This window comes from the organism of the source record quoted next, unplaced genomic scaffold (genome assembly GCF_019419815.1).
Source record: "Pyrus x bretschneideri cultivar Hongxiangsu unplaced genomic scaffold, Pyrus_bretschneideri_v1 Contig20, whole genome shotgun sequence".
In the NCBI taxonomy this organism is placed as follows: domain Eukaryota; kingdom Viridiplantae; phylum Streptophyta; class Magnoliopsida; order Rosales; family Rosaceae; genus Pyrus; species Pyrus x bretschneideri.
Genome location: NW_025999502.1, coordinates 5267820 through 5290414, shown reverse-complemented (window position 1 = coordinate 5290414; position 22595 = coordinate 5267820). Strand labels below are relative to the sequence as shown.

At 38.0% G+C, this 22595-nt stretch overlaps 2 protein-coding genes and 1 long non-coding RNA gene across 3 annotated transcripts; 1 reads left to right on the top strand and 2 right to left on the bottom strand.

The window, feature by feature from the left end:
* The first annotated feature begins 138 nt into the window (after positions 1-138).
* Positions 139-3895, top strand: LOC103945389. Its single transcript, XM_009355947.3, has 6 exons — positions 139-381; positions 716-958; positions 1083-1256; positions 1346-1452; positions 1823-2154; positions 3121-3895. Exons 1-6 carry the CDS (start codon positions 268-270, stop codon positions 3642-3644), a joined length of 1494 nt encoding a protein of 497 aa, XP_009354222.2. The 5' UTR covers positions 139-267; the 3' UTR covers positions 3645-3895.
* A 506-nt stretch (positions 3896-4401) lies between these two features.
* Positions 4402-7402, bottom strand: LOC103945388 (protein HEADING DATE REPRESSOR 1). The gene is made up of 3 exons (XM_009355946.3): positions 7163-7402; positions 4891-5216; positions 4402-4803 (listed from the first exon to the last, which is right to left on the bottom strand). Exons 1-3 carry the CDS (start codon positions 7299-7301, stop codon positions 4603-4605), a joined length of 666 nt encoding a protein of 221 aa, XP_009354221.2. The 5' UTR covers positions 7302-7402; the 3' UTR covers positions 4402-4602.
* Positions 7403-8929: 1527 nt separating this feature from the next.
* LOC103945387 lies at positions 8930-10417 on the bottom strand. Its single transcript, XR_007258309.1, has 2 exons — positions 10065-10417; positions 8930-9478 (listed from the first exon to the last, which is right to left on the bottom strand). It is a non-coding gene; the product is annotated as an uncharacterized LOC103945387 (long non-coding RNA).
* Between the last annotated feature and the right edge of the window lie 12178 nt (positions 10418-22595).

Sequence of the window (22595 nt, the reverse complement as noted above, 5' to 3'; positions counted from 1 at the left end):
ATGGCGTTTACGTAAATCCAGTCGGGTCCATTTATGTCCGCCCACGTGGCGTATCCCTGGGACAATAGCCACGCACGTGACGGCCGTCCATGGGATCGTACTGTGCACATCCATCTTCCTCTCCTCTGCGTTAAAAGGAAAGGGAGACACCGCCACGCGGTTTTTGTTTCGTTGACGCGAATTTTAGAAACGTTTCTGGAACGGGAAAGTCGCTGAGTTAACTCGCTGTGCAACTGCGTCAGGTTGGTGTTTTGAATTCTAGAACCGATGGTTCAGCTAATGAGTCCGCGAAAGGTGACGGTGAAGTTGGACGTCGATGAGTCGTCCGGCACCCGACTCGGTCCGAGTCACAAACGGCTCAAACTCGACTCGTCTCCGCAGGTATAAGTTCATCTCTTTTCAATTTTGTTTTCGTATTATCTGATTTTCAATTTGCACAAATTGAATTGAATTGATTTGATTTGATTTCCCTGAGTTTTCCTGGCAACCAAACAGATTACTCATTAGGGATTGATTTTCAGGAAGAGTAGATATTATTTTTTTCCCGTGGTGTTTGATTTTCAATTAGCTTAATTGAATTATTTAAATTTTCTTGTACTTTCTTTGCAACCAAACCGATGAAGGAGTCGTTTTCAGAGAGAGAAGAATGTTATTTTTCAAATTTGATGTGATGTATTGAGTGTATGCTGATCTTTTTATGATGTTTGTGTCTAAGATGCCGGGAGATGTTGATGCGTCGGTGTACCATCCGCTGGATGAGCCGAGCCCACTCGGTTTGCAACTCAAAAAAAGTCCATCGTTTTTGGATTTGATCCAGATGAAGCTGTCCCAACAAAAATCTGATAAATTGGCAACACTAGGCAAGAGAAGTCACAAGGGAGCAGCTGCTTCCAGTGCGCCGGATAAGCTCAAGGCTATGAACTTTCCGGCTTCCCTTCTAAGGATTGGGACTTGGGAGGTATATAACTCCCATTTGATTGTGAAATCATAGTTTCCAAGACGAACACGTTTTCTGTATTCGATTTTGTTTGATGTATTGATGGTTGATGTTGGATTCAAGTATTATCGATTTTCTGCTGCAGTATAAGTCGAGGTACGAAGGAGATTTGGTGGCGAAATGTTATTTTGCCAAGCATAAACTTGTGTGGGAAGTACTTGATGGTAGTCTTAAGAACAAGATGGAAATTCAGTGGTCAGATGTTGTGGCTATCAAGGCGAACTACCCGGATGATGGACCGGGGAGTTTGGATGTAGTGGTAATTGTTCACTCTAACCTAATTGTCTTTTCCCCTTAGAAATTACGCCCTACCGGTTCATAATCTGTTAATATTCTTTCTTGGTGCAGCTTGCTAGACCGCCTCTTTTCTTTAGGGAGACCAATCCGCAGCCGAGGAAACATACCTTGTGGCAGGCAACGTCTGATTTTACCGCTGGACAAGCCACTTTGAACAGGTATATCTAACCTTGTAGTCAGTATAGGTATTAGTAGAACATTGAGAAGCTTTAAGAAAGAAGCTAGTGAGACTATATAGATGGCTTTAAGCAAGAATCTTGGTTGGAATGTTCCCAAGTTTGATTACACGTTATTTGAAACGTCAGTGGTAGTTACCATAGTTATGAGAACTTTTTAAAACATTGAAAAGCTTGTAGCGTAATTTTTACAACCACCGTCCATGTAAGATCACAATTATGTCCCAGATAATCTCCTCAATTAGGATGATCTAGTAGCTAGCAACTGATTATGCATACCATTGAGTGTGGAGAAGTCTCATTGATTGTGTTCCAAATTTGTAATTTGATTTTTCCCTTTTTTTGTCTTAAGGCGACATTTTTTGCAGTGCCCACAAGGGTTGCTTTTGGGCAAGCATTTCGAAAAGCTTATTCAATGTGATCCTCGTCTCAACTTTTTGAGCCAGCAGCCAGAAATTGTGCTGGAATCTCCGTTTTTCGATACTAGAGTTACCGTAACAGGTGACCTTGATGATGAATATAGACATCGGTTTGGTTCAAAGATTGAAGAGGGGTCTGCTATATCTGGTTTGCAGGAATCAGCATCACCTTCTGGAGCTCATTCGTCGCCACTTAAGAATGAACAAGATTTTAGTGGTAGAGCTCCTGAAAGTTATTCCCAGGAAATTTCTTCGTCTGCCTCAGGTAAATCTGCAAACCTTAAAAAGAGAGTTAATTGTTGTGGTGATAAATAAATAATTAACCATTAGTATTACAAAGTTGCTCAATCACTATGTTTGCTAAAATTTCAATTCTCACACTCATCTTTCATGACTTATGAATAAAATTTGTGTGTTTCTGGGTTAAAGATTTTATTCCCATTCATTTGCTGTCCTATTTATTTCTTGCAGTTGACTATTTTTCATTTTTCTTCGTATCGTCGAGTAACTTAGAAGCATATACATCTGGTCACTTCTGTCTCTCTGTATATATGAAATAAATAGCAACAAAATCACTTACTGATCCCTTGCAATAGAAATTATGTTGGCAAAGTATGAGTCAATTAGACAGAGACTGAGAATTATGTTTGGAAGTCCCTTCATCAGCATCCCTTTGATTTTGGCTCATAAAAGGGTTGGGGTCGGTTATTTTTCTGGTACTATCCATTCAAAGGATAAAAGGAGTTACTTTCCTGAATAAGGGATAAGAAGATCTGAAAAGAAACAAGTAACGTGTAGAAAAGAGAGAATTTGAAACATGATGTTCCATACGTTGATTTGCAATCGAATTGGTTAATCAATGTAATTTGTACAGAAATACACTAACATGGAACGTACACAGCATGAAAACCAAAAACGAAAGCTGAAAACAGTTTTAAGTAGGTTTTCTCTACTAGGTTATCGTATTCATTTTGTGTGAAAACAATTTTAAGTAGGTTTTCTTTTCTAGCTTTTCGTATTCATTTTGTATGACATTTCATGTGCATTTCTCCCTCATCCCTCCTACCACACTACATCACATTCTTGGTTCATCCATCTTTCCCTCCACATTATTGGTTAATCTCTAGTAGTTTAAGTATGCACTTCATACGATATTCACGTTCGTGGTGCAATTTTGTTATGGAAACTACATTGGCACAAGTTCTGTGTCTAACCGCCATTTCATATACAGTGATGGACACTGCCGGAACCTCAAAGATGCTCAGCAAGTTCAATCAAATCAAAGTTCCTGGACTTCCCTCGTCAATGTCAGTGAGCGACTTCGTAAGCCACATTGGAAATTGCATTTCTGGCAAGGAACAACCTAGCTCAGACATGTTGGAGGAAATTACTCAGTACTTGTTCAGTGATTCCCAACTCCCATTACCGTCTGATGAGCAGTCCCTTATGTCAAGAGTCAATTCCCTTTACTGCCTCTTGCAGAAGGATCCTTCAACAGATCTAAACTTGCAGGCCAGAAGTGATGACTGGTCGAATGGAAACAATGGTCGAAAAGCAGCGGAAACTAACTCTGCTTCTGCATCAGCTTATGAGAGCAAACCTGTAGAAGGTTTTCCTGCACCGAAGGGCGAGCCCAAGGATGATTCTGGTGACAAGCAGGAAGTGACCATACCGAGAAGGGATTCATTCGGCGAGCTTCTTCTTAATCTTCCTAGGATAGCAAGCCTTCCTCATTTCCTGTTTAACTTGTCATAAGTTTATGATGTAATTAGGCTAGGGAGTAGCCATTTACCATCCCGGATTAGTCTTTGTACAAAAGTATAGAAATCTAAATGGCGGTTCTCGAGTCTGTTAATAAAACGTGTACAACTTAGGGATTCAGAAATGTACGTCGGTGAAGAATCCCGACGTGTTTATAATGCCGACCTCGTTCTTGCTAGAATCTTACCGTCTTTCGTGTGTCCTGCCCTGTCTTACCTTTGTATGCAATGAACTTTTCTTCCACAGCCATGTGAGTTTTGTAATACACTCTTTAAGTCTGCCCTTCTGTGATTTCTTGCGGCACGCCTTCTTTCTTGATAAACTGATCTCGTTTACCTGGCTGCCTCCGGGACTGCAACTTTCAATGCGTTTATTTCTGAGCGCAAATGAAAGTGATCAGAAGGACGGGCCAAATGCTTGTTTCTAACATTATATTGTCCCCAACTTGGTAATTATCACCTGCACAGTTTGTTAGGTGTGAAGTTTTATCCCAAAAGATCTCAGTATTAGTTATAGTGGAGTTGAGATATTACTCGTATTTTTTGAGATACGATCGATGTGAGATATTTCAACAAATACAAATCGTATCCTGAAGGATGCTTATCATCCTCTACTTTATGTTAATTTTGTTTCTTGTTGATGATCGCTTTAGTTTAACAAAGATGAAGGCGCTGAGTTTTTAGCGCCGGATCGGCATCAGCCTTTGGCGACAGTGGCGGAGAACGAACTTGGACTGTGGGTGAGGCATTCATTTGACAAACAAACTATCCAAGATAAATACAGCTTGGACATATACTTTGATATATGACTTCTGCAAGACTCTTCACAATTTAGTAACAAGCATGTGCAGAGGGCATCAACACCTGCACTAATGTATCTTTGTATGTGTCTACTTTCTCCAACCAAATGTACAAAAAGAATAAACAAACAAATGACAAATAACAAACAACATCTATGGCTCGTCGGGGCCTTCATCGCCCACGGTGTCGTCTTGCAACATGTTCATGAGCATGGTAACCTGGTCTTGCAGCATCGCGTTCTCTCTCTCCACGTCCGAACGCTTGCTTCGCTCTTGGAGGAGTTGGAGTTGCAGGTGCTCTAGGCATCTGGCGTCCTCTTCCAACTGCTCATTTAGCCCGTCAATCTCCCTATCCTGAAAAGATAACAAATAATAGCAGTTCAATATATTGCAAAGCAATTCCTTTGGTTGGAGACGATGTGACCTGTTTGGAAATGACACCTTTCTGTTCATTTCTTGAACGGCAATCCTCCGCATCTTTTCAACAACATCGACATTGACTAGCTTCCTCTTTTTCCCAATCAACCACCCTTTAGGATAGGTTGCGGCATCAAAGTCTGGCGGAGGAAGTAAGGATTCAGCTGAGGGTCGCTTCCCATTGATATTTGTTATAGGTTCCAAGGGTTCAAAAAGGGCCTTTCGACGTTCAGAGAGCTCAGGAGCAGCAGTTACGTCCTGCATCTCCTCTTCAGTGATGGGCACTTCCTGTTTGTCGGGACTATTATTAGCAGTGTCTCCTGTTACCTTGTCTATATTCCTCCCGCGAGCTGTGGGAAACAAGTTCACTTTCTAGTGCTATTGAATTTAGAGATGCAGATCAAAAGCTCAAACCAGAATGGATGGTTGGGCCCTATTTGCTATATATTTGTGTACCATGTATTGAACATGCAGGATGATAGTATGCACTAAGTGATATGTGGAAAACAACAAGGGCAGGAATTTCACCACACGAACTTGAGGAAGAATATAGTACCAAGAACACCCTGTACAAGTGCATGATCAGGTGCATAGAAAAGATGATCGAGACAGTATGGCGATCCTTGTACATACCATGTTCCTCAGATTAGATACACGGATGAAATCCGACACTTGGGGATATTCTTAATGAAAGAACTACCAAAACTAGTCAATAGACGGATGACATCCGAAACTTAGGGTGGTATGTATCAAGGTATTTGGAGCTGTCGACTCAACTTCCAGATGAACATCTATGGAAAGGATCAGACAGTATAATATGATCACCAAATAGGGTAACTAGCACTAAGGTTTAGATAAGAGATTTGTAATTATTTAGGTAATATCTAACTTGTGTGTAATAGAATTATTATAGTATTCAAATCTGTCCAAACGGTAAGATAAGAAAATTGAAATACTTTTATGTTCTAACATTGAACTCGGGCTTGTTTGGAAGTGTTTTTAAAATGATTGAAAACGCTTTTGGTGAAACTGATTTTGGATTCTAAAAGCACTTCAAGCGATTTTTGAAAGAACCACTAGATATGTACTTCTTGCAGAAAGCATTTAAGTGTTTTTTCAGGATCCACTTAAGTTTTTACAAAGGATTGGTTTCAAAAATATTTTCACCAAAAACGTTTTCAGTTATTTTAAAGCACTTTTATACGAACTCCTAATCTATAGTAGATTTTTGGGAGATTTGTATTTGGGGGCAGAGTGGGGAGCAAGCTACTTTTAGCGAACGTGGCTATGGCTATGCCTAAAAGGCTAAACACTCTGGTTTTTATTGTTTTTTTATCTTTGAATTACGATATGCAATTCATTAACAAATGACATAACGTGGAATACTTTTATTAAAATTAAACAAAATCACCTCTAAACACATTTAAAATGAACTCACTCTTATTGAAGAATGAAATATGTAGTACAAGGAAAAATCAAAGGACGAAAAGAAATCGTCATGGTCATTTGAATAATATAAGAAATAACCATGTTATATAATGTATAGAGTACGAATTAAATTGATTGTCTCCTAGCATTTACTTTTTTTATTTTATTTTTGCGCGAGTATAGTAGCGCATGATTATCCTTTGAAGACGTCAAAGATTACAGGCCAGAAATGAAAAGAAATTGAAATGTAAATTGCAATTAAATGCACCTAATAATAATGAGAGAGAGAGAGAGAGAGATTCAACTGTTGTTGAAGAGTTGCTGACTTTGCTCCATTTTGAAGTAGCGAATGAGCAAAGTCAGCAACTCTTCAACAACAATTTTATCTCTCTCTCTCTCTCTCCAGCCCAAATTAAGGACTGTTTTATTTTTAATCTTAGTAATCATGTTAGAATTTTACAATTAATCAAGCAATAAATTAAAAACACGATAAAATGAAATGAGTGATAGATGCAAGAATTAATTCAGCTTCTGTGACGGTGCGGCTTCGATTCGTGGTGATAATTATGATTTAGGGTTATGGATTCATTTAACGAATATCCTTATTTCTTCGTAAACAAATTCAGCTTCAAACTGTTGAATAAAGTGTATAAATTACATGCAAAATTTAAGAAAGATGATGCAAAAACATGCATCTAATTGTGGAGGAATTTGTGATGGGAGGTGTATATATGTATGCATATCTTAAAAATTCTTCATGTATTAGTAATTAATTTTAAAAAAAAAGCCCAATTGGAGAAACAGAGAAAGATGTAAATATGGCAACCCTAGTAGATGAAACGAAGGAAAGAAGAAGTAGGGTAAGTACCTGATGATATTAGTGATCTCCTTCTGGGTTTCCAGTCAATCCTTGTGGAAGAGACGACTGCAAATCCTTCCAAACCCCCATCACCGCCCTTCTTCCCCCCATCAACATCTCTACTAATATTAATATTCTCCCTCTCCATCGAAACACAAACTATTCAGGAGAGAGAGAGAGAGAGAGAGTTGTTCTTGTTCTTGTTGGTTTGGTATTTTATTTGAGCGTTTTTCTTGTTTGATTCCTCACCTAGAAAAACGAGCAGATAATTGTTTTGTTGGGTCGATGAACACGATGGACCGGGACCACTTCCATCCCATGTTCATGTCGTATTTTTGACGGTTCAGATTTGGCATTTGGTAGGCGACCTGAGGCTAACAGTTGACCCTTCTATCTGCCATTGCCACTCGGTGTCCGGGCCCCCCCCCCCCTTCCCATTTTCTTGCATGCTTTCTAATCGTATTAAACACGTTTAGAGGATGTAGATTGATATGAATTATGGCTTTTACGCTAGTCTAAATTTAATATTCTGCACGAATTTTTTTTTATTTTTAAAATAAGAAGTAGGGACGGAGAGAGAGAATGTGTGCATCGCTTAACATTATTTGTAGGTGAAGTTTTAATAAAATAAAAAATAAAATTTGGATATGTAAAATTACATTGAAGTCCATTATTGTTTTTTTGTGTGATAGAAGACTAAATAGTTTTTTCATCATCTTTTAATTGACGAAGATAATTGTATTAATAGGTACTTTAGATAATACTGTCCAATATTTCTCACTTTATTATTATTATTATTATAAACCCAATACTATATTATATTAGGGGAGGGGTGTTAATCTGGTTTTCCTGTTTTCTTTTTTTATTTCCTCGTCTGTTTAAATGACAAATAATAGTATTGTTTTTTTCATAGCTTGTTCACTATTGGAAGAGCATATCCTTGCGGTGCATCAGCATCTGTTTTTATATATTGTTAAATGTTAGGGGAGGAGGATAGATATTATTGTTTTTCGTCACTACAGTAAAGAATATCTGCACATGAGCAATTTTGCTTCAAGTATATATATATTTGCAATATGAGAGACTCTCTTTTATGCATCTTACGTATAAGAAATCATTACTACTTGTACAACGACGTGATATTAGTTTACTTCTTTATTGTCATTCAAAGATCATCTTTAACAAATGTCAATTAATTTAGATTCCATTTAGCAGAGAGAAAATGCTATCACTTCCTTACCGTAGTGACCAAATTTTATAGAGAGAAGAAGGCGAATGGTGGCTCTCCGTCATTCTCCTTGTTCTTCAAAACCCCGTAGTTTGGTGGAGTGTCTTACAATGGCCAGTCAAAAGCGTGAAACCCTCACCAATAAACCCCCAAAACCGACCAGTTCAGGTGGGCCTCTTGGGCTTTCTTACTTTGGTTGTCATGGACAACTTGAGTTACTGGCCTAAATAGACCTAGGAATCCAAAACTCACTTTAAGGCCTAATACGTCGTCTTATGTGCGTATAATTAATTAACTTAACCTACTCAATTAACTAATTTAATTGATCTCATCTTTACAAGTTTTGAAGACATACATCATGCGGCTGTTAATTCTCAACGCCATCATGGCTGCCCCGGCATCGTCCCACGCAGAAAGAAAGAGGACAGAGCCTCCGCCCGACCTGTATGTCCGCTAACGTAAAGCGAGAAGTTGAGCCCGAACCGAGCATTGCTCGTATCCTTGCGGCGATATAATTCAAAAGTACACATCATGTGACATGAAGATGATAAGAGGTAGAACTCAAGGGCCGGAAATTGAGCTGATATAATTCAAAAGTACACATCATTCTAACGAAAGGGTTACTCGCCTATACAATTCTTAATGAGCTATATATACTTATGCACCAAATCACCTTATGAGCCTTAATGAAAAGGTAAAGCAGGTCTGAAATTGTCACCACAAATCTTTCCCCTGCTACCGACTGTTCGAACAAAATTTAGAAGAGGAATTTCTCATGACTAGTGCCACAAGGCATGGAGGATTCAACATGTTATGAACCAAGACTCGAATCAACACTCTCCCAGGGCACAAGTCAACTCTCACCAACGGCACAAGGAATCAATTGTCACCGATGGCACAAGGAATGCACGGAGGATTTTTAGCTTGGTCTGCAGGGGTGATAAGCTGCAAGCAGTGGTCATGAAATGTGTGGCCACACGGTAGAACAGCAACAACTGGTTGAATAGTTGGTATGGAAACAGGGCCTTCAGGTGTGAAGGAAAGATCCCTCTTGCATATCAAACACTTGTGCCCACTTGGTTGAGTTTGACCAAAACCTGCAAAAGAAATAAAATTCCTACTATCATCACATATATTTCGGTACTATACATGTTACTAACCATCAAAATCATTACAGTACCATATGTAGTATGTATCAGATAATTTTAAAAAATAACAGATTTAGTAGTATATATGTCTCAGGTATGCCTAGACTTCCAAACTTTAAGTGTGTGTTGCAGTATTCAATTATTTTAAAACCTATCGGAAGCAGTTGTATAAACTGCAAAAGAAGGCCTCAAGTATGCTCATCCGAACACAACCTGGGAAAACCATGACTAGCAGGTCTTTTACTCATGTTGCCAGAGAATGATCCTACAATTTAAACTTAACTTGAGAAGTGTACGCATTTAGGCCATGTGGCATAGCAGGTCTTTTACTCATGTTGCATTAAATGTGCTCTAATGGGTTGAGAGAAAACCATGACTAGAAATAGCATGACATGTCAAATTGTTTGTACTCGCATAATCAACACTTGTATCATTTAAAACAACTTTGCTGAAAATTTTAAAATATCAATGTACGGTTAGAAATAAAGACATAATGAAGAAAAAATTGTTAAAGTGAAACAAGAATGAAGCTAACCTTTCCATTTTATATGTACCGCTGAAGCAGTCCGGGATTGTGGTGGGAGAGGGGGTGCAGCAGTCTGGGGTTGAAGTGGGGGAGGTAGACCAGTCTGGCGTTTGGGTAGGAGAGGGGGAACAATCTGGGGTTGTGGAAGGGGAGGTTGAGCAGTCCGGGGAGAGAGTGATGAAGCAGACTGAGATTTTGGTGGGAGTGCTGAAGCATTCTGAGATATCTGTGGGACTGGTGGAGCAGCCCAAGGTTGTGATGGGAGTGGGGGGACAATTCGGACTTGGGGTCGGAAAGAGGGAGCATTCCAGGACAGGTTTGGGTGTGATGCAAGTTGAGGAGCAATTTGGGGTACAGGTAGGAAAGAGGGAGCATTCTGGCATAGGGCTGGGTGCGATGTAGTAGTTTTGGCTTTGGGTCTGAGACATGGAGCAGTCAAGGATAGAGGTGGGTGTGATTTAGTAGTTTTCACTCGGGATGGCAGAGAGGGAGCAATCTGGGATAAGGCCGGGAGTACTGCAGTACGTCTGACTGGGGTTGGTAGGGCAAAAGTAGTCTGTGACAGGGGTGGCAATAATGGAGTACTTCTTCCTTGGGCTGGGAGAGTGTGAGAAATCTGCAATAGGGGTGAGAGTGATGTAGTACTTCTCGTTTCCCACGGGAGGGATGGAGCTGTAGGATCTGGGACTGTGAAAGAAGAGGCCTTGGATGAATTTGGGACGGTTGAAACATTCAGGGACAACATTGGAGCAGATGAATCGACAGAAGATTGAGTTCTTCTTCTCTTTAACAGTTGAGCTCTGGCAGTCACTGCTCGTGGTTGTTCAGCAACCCTCTTAAGATGTGTTCCAACAAAAGCACTAGAACCTTGCGCAGTTCTATTACATTTGGTAACTAAAAACTCTTCACCTAAAATTGTGCAAGTTATCAAAATAACAGCATATGCAGAGGTATATTAAAGCATGATCAAGACTTAAGAGTTTCAATCGTAACGTACCAGTCCTCATGGATCTAGAAAGGTTTGTAGATGGATGAACAGCACCAATGACTTGAGGTTGACAATAATTACCTGAAAAGTATCCATCCAATGCATTACCAAGTTTTTTTTATCACTCTATAAGATTGCTTTCTTTGCAAACAAGTGCCAGCCACTGGTGTGTCATGGGCTAATACGAGTTCTGAATCAATATTGGAATTCAAAAAACAAGTCCTATTCATGATACCTATCAGTCAATGCTATATAACTTCACTCTAGCACAATTATCATTTTACCCATCTTCCTCAATCTTTGGTCCCTTTCTATCAATCAGCTATAAATCAAATCATGTAAGAATATGTGCACTGACAGTGTTCCACACTTGATTACAACATTTGCCGAGCTAATTCTACTGTCAACCTATTTCTGGTTTATTTTTTCATACAAATACAAAAACCACAGGATAGTATTTGTTATAAAAAAGCACAAAAAGACCACAAAAGTTACTATGTTAAGGATGAAATGGTTGCATAAATACAACATTGCGAGTTATATAAGTAAGATGGACTTACTAGGTAGCTGGCTAAACCTGAATTTCCCAGGAACATCGCCTCTTTCAGCAAGTTCTGCAGCAATAACCTCATTAGTTGCCAAAGGCTTCCCTAAAGAGAGTTGCAGTGTCAGTCACCAGGAAAGCTACATACAATGGAACTTTTAGCAAGTCACTACTTTACATAAACAAATAAAAGTTAAGGTAGCAACAGCAGATCGGTTTGTTGCATACAATTTCTTAATACCACTTATCACCATAGTTTGCCTGCTTAAAACTATAAACATGGGTTGAGTGACTTATTAGTGTGCAAAGCAACCTGAAGCTGAACCAACCATGCGAAAGAACTTTGGTCAAGGCTACCCAAAAAGACATGATATGTCAAGCATATTGAGCACTTATGTTAATCCCAGTAGTAGTACTCAGAAGTCTTTATATATTCGACTATTTTGTTGTTCTCATCATGGGGTTCCTTCTGCAATATTCGAAAACCAACGAAGTTGCTCTGTGGTTACCCAATATGTGAGAACAGTACAAAGAGTAACTACAACTCAGTTCTTCAAATCAATCAAAACAGTAATGGCGAATCAAGGTAGCTTGTTACATACTTGATTCTACTCAAATTTTTAGTGATATTTGGATGAGAGAAAATTTTATAACCAAACTGTTATCTCATAAGCCAATAATTCCTATAATGTGTTCCTCAGGGACAATGACTATTGACGAGTCACACCTCACAAGTATCATGTGTAATACCTAGTGGTTTCAATGTCGCATAAGTGACCATATATTAGTTACCTGCACACTCGGGTGTACTAAATTTTATTAAATATAAAAAGCGCATATCTTCAATAAGATTATAGAATCACAATGAAAATAGTTGAGAGAATATAACGTACTTTTAAGTAGAAGTTCAGCGTCAATGAGGTTACAGCATCGGAAAGAAAAAGGTTGAAAGAGTTTAACTTAGTAAAAACATAAAAAAAAATATAAAAAAACCCTGAAGTCCGTACTGACCAAGTGTATATGACCTCAACGGATAGGGACCCAAACAGATGGTACACTTGTTCACTGACCTTACTTATACTTGTATGGCATCCATCCTACTAACCCTGAAACTACAGCTCCAATCAAGAAGAGAGATTCTCTCCCTTCACGGGGGGTTAGAACACCTAAACAATTAACACTCCAGCTGACCAAACATGACCCTTAGATGAAACTCCACTACATAAAGCCAGATTCTAGATTTGGTGGCAGGAAAATAATCAAGAAATTCCTCCAAGGCCCTACTCTAATGGCCAAAAGACCCCTCGTGACACTAAGCATCCAAGAGGGGTCATCCTTGCAAAATAAAAAACCATATTCAAGTTCATGAAGGAAGTAAAATAAGAAAACCTGTTAGACCCCCCAAAATATTAACCCTATTTTGATTACTATCACTAACTTAATTCAAAGCTTCCATGGTACACCACAGTAGTGGTCCAAGATCTCACAACCATTGGCCTTGGCCATTATCAAACATCATAAGTATCTATGTACAGAATATAACAGTCCAGAAGTGAAACTAAAACATGCAACCAAAAATTTCCATTATGTAATACACCAATAAAAAGGAGAGCATGGTGGAAGCATTCCAGACTCACCAAACTGATCGTGCAGGGAAGTGCTTCTTGAGGCACCAAAAGGAGGAAAAACCATGCCAAGATCAGCAACGAGGTTTCTAGAAGTTTCAAATGCAGGTGGACAAGTACTTGTACTCGAAAAAGAGAATGATGGCAAACCATATGCTCTGCTCTCTCCAGAATCGGGAAGCGCGGATAAGCTGCTACCAAAAGGAATTAAAGATACATCTGGGTAACCCTGAAAACAGTTACTAGGATCATTATATGCAGATTTTGTATCCCAGTTCCCTTCAACTCCAAGAGCAACATTCCTGTTTCCCGGCATAACAAAATGATGTTGGCTGTCATCTTGTGGCATCTGCGCAAAATAAGGTGGATTCAGAATGCACCTAGGACTAGAACTAGCATCATACATACTGTTATATTTTTATTAGAAAAAGTTCAGCTACCAACGTTGTTTGTCAGCCCGTTGAATCCACCTGCGGTGTTCTGATGACAAGGCAAACCACCAGCTACATCAGAGGGATCGAAGAAATTTCTTTCTTCTTTTCGACTATAGAAAATATTTGGTTGAGGAAGGGCATCCCTTCCAAAATTAATAGCAACATTTGTTTCTGATCTATTAGATTTAGATAAATCCTCTGTCTTCCGCTCAATCCCCAGGGTTAGGAAACTGACATCAAGGTTTTCTGGACAATCCTCTTGAACTTCGGTTGTCATGAAATTGTTATTTGTTGCCATGCCTAAGCCATCTATGGTATGGCCTGGCACAGGGGTGCTAACTCCATCGCTTATGAAATTTCTAAACAGCTGAGGCCTGCCTATATTTCTATTTAGTTCTTCATTCTGCTGTATACCATATAAGGCTGCAGCTGAGTTTCCATTAGCAGTTACTAATTTCCTGTCAACAGGAGGTTTCTGAATAACGTCCACATCAGACATAGCACTGACCACTTTAGAAGGAGGCATTGAATAATCAAGAGGACGATCAGTTTGCTTCACATCCAAACCGATAAAATTTGAATCTGGCTTATGTTGGACCAGTTTACTACCCTTCCCATATACAGAATCATAGTCAAACATTGGATCCTGAGGGTTGCTGAATGGTAGAGTGAGATCAGTCATCCAATTAATATCAGTCAGCGGCATTTCCATGGCATAAGGGTTATTCGTTCCATGAATGTCTTCAAAAGGAAAAAGTGAAAACGGCATCGTCATACTTGGAATGGTTATATCATCAGCTCCAGCAGCACTAGTATTATTAAGGTTCCCCACGAAGTTAGACACATCATTAGGTTCATTACTTTGAACCGAGATTTCACTTTCTTTGATCCGTTGTAATGGTGAAGTAGAGCCAGGGGGCTCTCGTTCATGTTTCAACTTATCATTTGCCATCTGAATAAAATAAAGTCAGAAGAAACTCCAAAACAAGCCTTTTTAACATAGTAGAATTAATTTATATACTTTTAGTGATTTTTAAACTTGGCTTCCCAACCTTGAAGAAAATAAAAATTGAGGAGCTAGCAATTTTTGAAAAATTATAGACATTGATAAGCCATAAACCTATAAAGCTCACACAACAGAGGGTCTACTCAGGTAGAAATGATCAAGGAATGCCAAAATAAGCAATTAACAGAGAATTTAGAAAAGATTAAGTATTTCACGAAGAAAAAACGAAACACTGCTAAACAACAAACTAAATATATACAATTTTTTATTAGAAAGGCTAAATTACAGAGTCCCAAACAAGTGATAGTATGAAGCTCATTAACCCAACAGAAGCTCTTAAATCACAAACAACCAACATTATATCTACCCACCAAAAGTATAAACTAAATATCTGATAACCTCCCTTCAACTAGTACATTATACAGATATTAGCCAACCACACTCAACTTCAAAACTCAAAAACCCCAAAACTCATAAACACATACGATTCACAAAACAAAATCAACAAAACCGAAGAAAGGGAGAGTTTAGGAGTTGTCTATCCTTAGTAGTGTTGGGGTTTTCCTAATTCTTCAACTACAATTTGTACTTAATGTTGGTTTTGTATCCTGAAAACGTAATTTACGGCTCCAAATTTCTGACATATATTAGCAACCAAAAAAAAATCAAGAAAAATAGTGGACAAGAGCTTTTACAAGTAGCATGTGGACAATGAACATAAATCGATAAAAACACCATATCATAAATCATAACAAAACCCAATGCAGAGTTTCAATACCTCAACAGAACCTGGAATTTTAGAGCGAAATCTCGACCAACCCCGAAAACCAAACACAGGAGAACTCACACCACAACAAATTCCAAAAGATCCGAACAAACAACAATCTAATTAGTTTGAAAAATTGGACAAACCCACATATCAAAATTAGCCGCCAGTATCCATGGAGGAGGGGAGGAGCTAGATTCAACCCACATTAATAGCCACGCAACTTTGTAGGAGAGCAATAACATCCAGATTGCAGCACAACATCAACAGGGTTAAAATCAATTAAATTCACCGATAATTAAATCTTTATCAAACTGAAAAACAAAAATCGAAAATCGAAACCAAAAATCTTGATTCATACATTCAATCTTTAGGGTAAAGAACTGAAAGCGATGCTTACCACCGTTCACTGATCCGTGCCCAGAGAGAGGGAGAGAGAGATTAGGAGGGGAGCGTTCTTCTTTCCGGTCTCTTTCTTTTTTCTCTCTTTTCTTTTCCTCCAAGTGACAGAAGGAAAGGGTTTTGGGTTTGGCGCTGTTTGGGAGATTTTAAAGGATTCGGTGCGGGGTCCACATGGCACTGACAACACGCCACGTGGCGGACGGAGAGGTACGGATTTGCTTTGGTGGCAGTGTTCACTGCAACAGTACTGATGAGGTGAACTCTCTGAAGAGCCAATAGAAGGAAGGCACGTCACTAAAATGTGAGTGGCACATTCGTTATTAAGTGAACCTTTTGAGGGCGTTTTATCATTAACTGAAATAAGACGCCCCTGCGGGTTGTGATATGGCGTGTTTGAAACGCGATGGGTGTTATTTTTTATTTAGGCTAAATTACACTTTATCACCTCAAGTTTGAAATTAATTTTAATTCTTTACAATGTCTTTAAAATATTTCACTTTCATACCTCAAGTATTATTTTATTTTAATATAATACATCCGTTACATTTTTTATCCATTGATTTCTTAAGAGTTGACGTGGCTACCACATTTGTGCCACGTGGTTGCCAAATGTGTGTCACGTGGCAAAAAATAATAATTTTTTAATTTAAAAAAAGAAAACCTGAATCTTCTCCAAAAAAAAATAAAAAATAAAAAACTAAAACTAAAACTGAAACCCACCTCCCCGAAACCCCCACCCCTGCAAAACAAACCAAAAAAACCTTATTTCCCTCCCCCCAACACGACCCACCTCACCCAAAAACCTTATCCCCCCGACCCATGCACAAGCAAGCTCCATGAATCCATGGCTACCTAGTTGCCTTCCGCCCGCGGATCTCGGGACCAAGTTCATCAGTGTCGACGTTGACGATTGAATCGAGAGGATTGTAAATCACGGTTCAGCATAGAAAAGCCGCGGGGAATCGGAAACAAGAGAGACCCAATTGACGGCGGCGAAATCAACGGAAGAATGAAGGTGGTTCAGGTTCGGGTACTCCGCTGGCGGCTGACTAGATGAGTTCGTGCGGACGAAGATGGAGTCTCTACAGATGGCCTACGAGAGTGACATTCTGATCCACCAGCAGGATTTAAATGCCTTCACACTAGAAACCCTCCCGTCCCAAAGTCCAGCTTCTCATTTAACTCTTTGACTTACTCGATTTTTCAAAAATTACTTCAATTTAGGGTCTGTATCTGGGCTGTGTTTTTTCTCACAAACAACTTCCTCCCTTTCTCCCTCTCCTCGCTTCTCTTCTCTCTCCTCGCTTGGGTCGGGGGGATAAGGTTTCTGGGTTTGTTTGTTGGGAGGGGTTTTAATTTTATTTATTTATTTATTTAGAGAAGATTCAGGTTTTAAAATAAAATTAAAAAACAAAAAAAATTGCCACGTGGCACACATTTGGCAGCCACATGGCACAAATGTGGCAGCCACGTCACCTCTTAATTGGTCAATGGATGGAAAATGTAACGGATGTATTATATTGAAATAAAATAGTACTTGAGGTATAAAAGTGAAATATTTTAAAGATATTGTAAGAAATTGAAATCGATCCCAAATCTGAGGTGATAAAGTGTAATTTACCCTTTTGGTTTTTTATATTAGCATCCCACAAAATGTTGAATGCACTCTACATTAAAATTTAATATTAAATAACGTATTTATCCTACTATGCAATGAAAATTTTGACCTTATTAGGTTAAAAAAAAAATTATATATACACCCCAAATCACTTTTAACGTATTATTTATCTTCTTTAACTATCAAAACCCCTCCGACCCTCTATTGTTGAACAAAACCTTAACCAATGAAACTACAAACTTGTTGATTGAGAAAAATTATTTTTGACGAATGAAACACAAAATCGATGTTTCGGAAGCTTCACATAAGGTAAGACTTCTTATTATTTATTATTTTAGTGATTTTGACCACATCGATAATTATTTAATCTTATTTTTTATGCGTTATTCAAGCTTTTATGTTTGTATTCATTTTTTAGGGATCATAGGGATTACATAAAGAATTAAACACCTAAAATTACCACCAAATATTAAAAACAGACGACATGGGTTTTAGTGGTGGAATTGAAAACAACTCACATATGCTTTAAATCCCATACGGCATCTTTTGTCAAAATTTTAGTCACCATTTTTTGTCCAAATTAAAAGCTTTATAAGATTTAAGAAATGTGGGGTGTATAGAAAATATGGGGTGCATGTAGAAAATGTAAGGTGTATATTAAGAATGTGGGATGTAAGGGTATTATGAGGAAGTATATGAGATGTATTAAGATAATTTTTAATTGAAAAAGAAAATGTGGGGATGTATTAAGTATGTGGAGTTTATTTAATAATTTGTGGGGTGTTAATATAATAAGCCATATTTTTTTGGATTTTTTGATATAGACCTAGTCAATCGAGTGAGAATCTCAGAAATCCTCAAATCACATCCGTTCATCGTACATCGTGCAGTTAGAAATCATTGTAAATTTTTTTTTAAAATTAAATATAAACAGTACTTGACTAATATTGGCCGCAAAATGCACGATGAACGGATGTGATTAGAGGATTCCTGAGATCCTCACAAAGCAAGATCTCTCTCTAGTCGATCGTGAAAACTTACTCTTTGTTGTGAACAGAAGATGGATTTCAAATTGTTCATTATTTTACTGATTCTTTCTTATTAGATTTTGTATTTACTTTGAAAACAAGTTACTTTTTTTTCATGATTTATTATAAATAAAAGCACTAGCATAAGGAGAATCACACAATCTTTAAGGTCATCTCCAATCGAATACGTTAAACATAGCCTCATTTAGAGCAAGAAATTATTTTTTATTGAACAATAGTAGACCATATTCATATACCATTTCCAACAGAAAAGGTTAAATCTTGGCAAAAAAAAAATAAAAAAATAAAAAAAACAAAAAAGAAACATAAGGGGTTAAACGTAGCTCTTAAAAATTTATTTTTTTTAACATGATTTAGGTCAATCTACCCCTATCTTAAAATAAAAAAATTAATTGAGTTCCTAGATAAGGTAACATGTTGAATTTTTTTGAACATACGGAAACATGTTGAATTTTCACAGACCACAAACGCCAACCACCATCATTAGTTGATAGATCTCGACTCCATGAGGAGATTTCTAGGTCCCGATCTCCCGTTGGTGCAGTGACAGGTACGCGGCGAGGCCATCTTTTTTGGCGATCCGTGACCTTGACGACGATTTTCGCTGTCCACTGACCTGTTCTGGACTTCAAGGAAAGCATGAACATTATTCTCCTTATTGTAACCCACCTTCGAGTAAATTTTGAGCCAAATCGGTGATGGTCGGAAAATCAAGCAAAGCTTAGCCGTCAGATGTTGCGTGCGGCGAGGCGTGGCCAATGACTCGACCTTGTTATTCTAGGCTAATTTCAATGCTCTAAAATCGTTTTCAATATCTGTTTGATGTGATTTCATTGCTTGAACCTAGTTTCGTAAATGACCGCCACTTGACCTTTGTGGTAGGTGAAGATCCCATTACTGGATCGTCATGAAATTATAATATGTTGTTGTGTGATTAATGTGAGACCCTTAGGAGATCAAAAATTAGATGTGCGGATCTTCCAGATTGTTTCACATAGAGTTGTTGACCCTACTATTGACCACGTTGACCAAGGGTTGACTTTTGGTCAACATGTTCTAAATCGTTCATAATTATAGAAATTAGCGCTAGTAAATACTTGATATAGTCTAGTGGCCCTACCTTGGTCAATGTAACATCTTGGGGGATGTGCACTTCAGCTTGTGTGCAAGTGGCACTTTACTAGATTTATGTGGTTATTGTGATTTTAAGTGAGAGTAATGAAATTTATTTTGCAATGCATATTTGAAATGTTTGCAAAACGAAAGGGCTAGTAGAGAATTATTAAACCATGGTTATTAGGAAGTCGTGACATCAAACTTTTGTCTTTTCTAGTTCCATCGAGTTATCCTTAGGTTCCTATAGTTTTATTCGATTTCGTTGAGTTGGTCCGAACCCGTATACCATTTGGGTCCCGTTGAGTTAGTCCAGAATCCTTTTTCTTACTCATTTTTGTTGAGTTGGTCTGGAACTGTGCTCTATTTGGACTCTGTTGAGTTGGTTTGGAATCTCATTTTCTATTCAGTTCCCTTGAGTTAGTTTGGAACCCTCCTTCGTTTGGATTTCGTTGAGGTTGTCCAGAATCACATTTCCTACTCAGTTTTGTTGAGTTGGTCCATAACCCTCCTCCGTTTGGATTTCGTTAAGTTGGTCAGAAATTCCATTTCGTACTCAGTTCTAGTGAGTCAGTAAGGAACCGTGCTCCGTTTGAATTACACTGAGTTGGTTTGGAATCTCATTTCCTACTCAATATTGTTGAGTTTGTCTGGAACCCTTTTCTTCTTGATTCTGTTAAGTTGGTCCTGATTCCATTTCCTATTCAGTTTCATTGAGTTGGTCTAAAACCATCATCTGTCTGGATTCTTTTGAGTTGGTTCGGAATCCCATTTCCTATTCGATTCCGTTCAGTCGTCCAGACCCTTCCTCCGTGTATGGATTATGTTGAGTTGGTCTGAAATCTCATTTCTTATTCGTTTTTGTTGATTGGTCCGAACATTCCTCAGTCTTGATTTTATTAAGGTTGTTCGAAATCCCATTTCTTATTCGATTCCATTGAGTTGGTCTGCAACCCCCATTCGTCTGAATTTTGTTGATTTGGTCCAGAATCTCACTTCCTATTCGGTTCCGTTGAGTTTATTTAGAACCCTAGATTGTTGTGAATGGTAGTTGCTTAAGGTGTATACTCTTGTGTTTGTTATTGGAATTACCATGTTATTGCTTGGAATATAAGAGGGAAATACGGAGATTTGCTTTAGTAAATTTCGTGAAATAATATTTGATATGATCAGTTGATCAATGTGGTTAAAGTTAATTGTGCATCTTGGTCTGGAAAGAATTGTGATATATGTGAATGATGTAATGACATGTTAGTGCATCACTCATATTGGGAGTTGTCTGGAACCCTATGTTTTTAGCCAATTGATGCCATGAGAAATTTCAGAGCTTAACAGAATGATGATCTGCGAATGGTTTGATCTCGTCTTAGGGTACTTAGGTAGTCTCAAGGGTTACAGGTAGCCATAAAATAAATGAAAGAATGTTCCGTTGCTGAATTATTGGTGTTTTCGGAACTTCGCTCTGTGGGACAACTGGCCTTGTTGATGTGCTTTGTGTATGTATTTTATTGAAGTAATGAATCCAACTTGATTTTATGTGGCTGTTTCGATATGGCACGTGTCGATTCTGGACATATCTCGGGATTAGAACGTGATAGCGGCCTTCACCTTATCATTTGTAATCTAACAGGCCTTTTTGACCAACTTAATTCCTTCTACTATCTAGTATTTTTTTTTACTGAATTTTTGACTTAATTACACCGGTTTGGTTAGGTGCTAAACCTTTTGTTCAACAATCCAAGTTAATTTTACACACTTTGCAGAAAACTAGATCATGAAAATGATAACATTTTGTAGATCAGGCTAGTTCTTGGACTTCAGAATAAACGCAAATATAGTTGCATCCTTGACTATCATTTTGAAATTAATCACTGAGATTTGATGACAAAAAGTAACATTGGTTAATATGTTTAACTACTTTTTAATTCTTTTGGTCAATAATTAGATGGCATTAATCATTGTGGTATTGCAAAGATATAACACATATTTCGTGGATGCAAAAGGTGCTTTAGTTGGACGAGTTGGATTATACAAGAAATATTGATTAAGGAATGATTAATATCTCCTTCTGCCCATTTAGTTCTCAGTTGCTACCTTTTGTTTGGATTTGCAGGATCACATCGCAGCGAGGGACGCCTAGCTTTTGGTTGGCTTGATTCTAATTACACGTAACACATCCACTTGTTTAAGACATGATTTGGTGGATGCAAAATATAAATCATGATTGATGATTCGATTTTGATGTTTAATTAAATCATTTTCTGCAGTTTAGGATTTCAAGTTTTGTGATTATGGCGATTGAAGGGACGTCACTATAATGTTTGATCATGTATTTTCTGTCATGCTATCGATTGCCCCCTACAATCTGGTATATCACTTTCTGCTTTTGATTTTGTGTGTTGTACTAGCATGATACAAGCATACCTCTACATAGAGAGGTTTTTACCCAACCCATCTTTTAATGTATGAAGAAAACTTACACGCCAAAATACTAAAAACCGAACTTCTAATATTTAAGTATACAATTTTGACTTTCATTATTCCTTCTACATGCTTGTTTTATAGAGGTATTCCCACTCATTTCACAACACTCCTCCTTAGGTGCATCATATATCAATATTGGTTGTCTCGTTAAACCTTACACACCAAAATATTATACAATTGCTCGTCCTAAATTTTGAAAGGTGAAAAGTTTCAAGTGGGAGAAATGCTAAAGATAAAAATACAGTTTTTCGTTATAGTCTTATTGTTTGGCCTACACCAACTGAAAGGAAACTAAAATAATATCTAATATAATCCAAAATTAAAAAGTAAATTAAAAAACTAAGCAATGGAAGCATAGCTTTTCTGCATTGAGTACCAAAATCTAAAAAATAAATAAATAAATAAAAACTCAGCATGCCTTTTTTTTTTGTTTGTTTTGGAGTAAGAAATAAACTTGAGTGCGCTTAGTCTAAATTCATAGAACAAAACTGGGGCCTCTTAGCTCACTGTG

Coding starts and splice junctions, on each gene's coding strand:
- LOC103945389 (XM_009355947.3), top strand. CDS start 268: ATGGTTCAGCTAATGAGTCCGCGAAAGGTGACGGTGAAGTTGGACGTC. Junction 382..715: donor AACTCGACTCGTCTCCGCAG/GTATAAGTTCAT, acceptor TTTGTGTCTAAG/ATGCCGGGAGATGTTGATGC. Junction 1,453..1,822: donor GGACAAGCCACTTTGAACAG/GTATATCTAACC, acceptor TTTTGTCTTAAG/GCGACATTTTTTGCAGTGCC.
- LOC103945388 (XM_009355946.3), bottom strand. CDS start 7,301: ATGGAGAGGGAGAATATTAATATTAGTAGAGATGTTGATGGGGGGAAG. Junction 5,217..7,162: donor GAGATCACTAATATCATCAG/GTACTTACCCTA, acceptor TGTTTCCCACAG/CTCGCGGGAGGAATATAGAC. Junction 4,804..4,890: donor TTCAAGAAATGAACAGAAAG/GTGTCATTTCCA, acceptor TTATCTTTTCAG/GATAGGGAGATTGACGGGCT.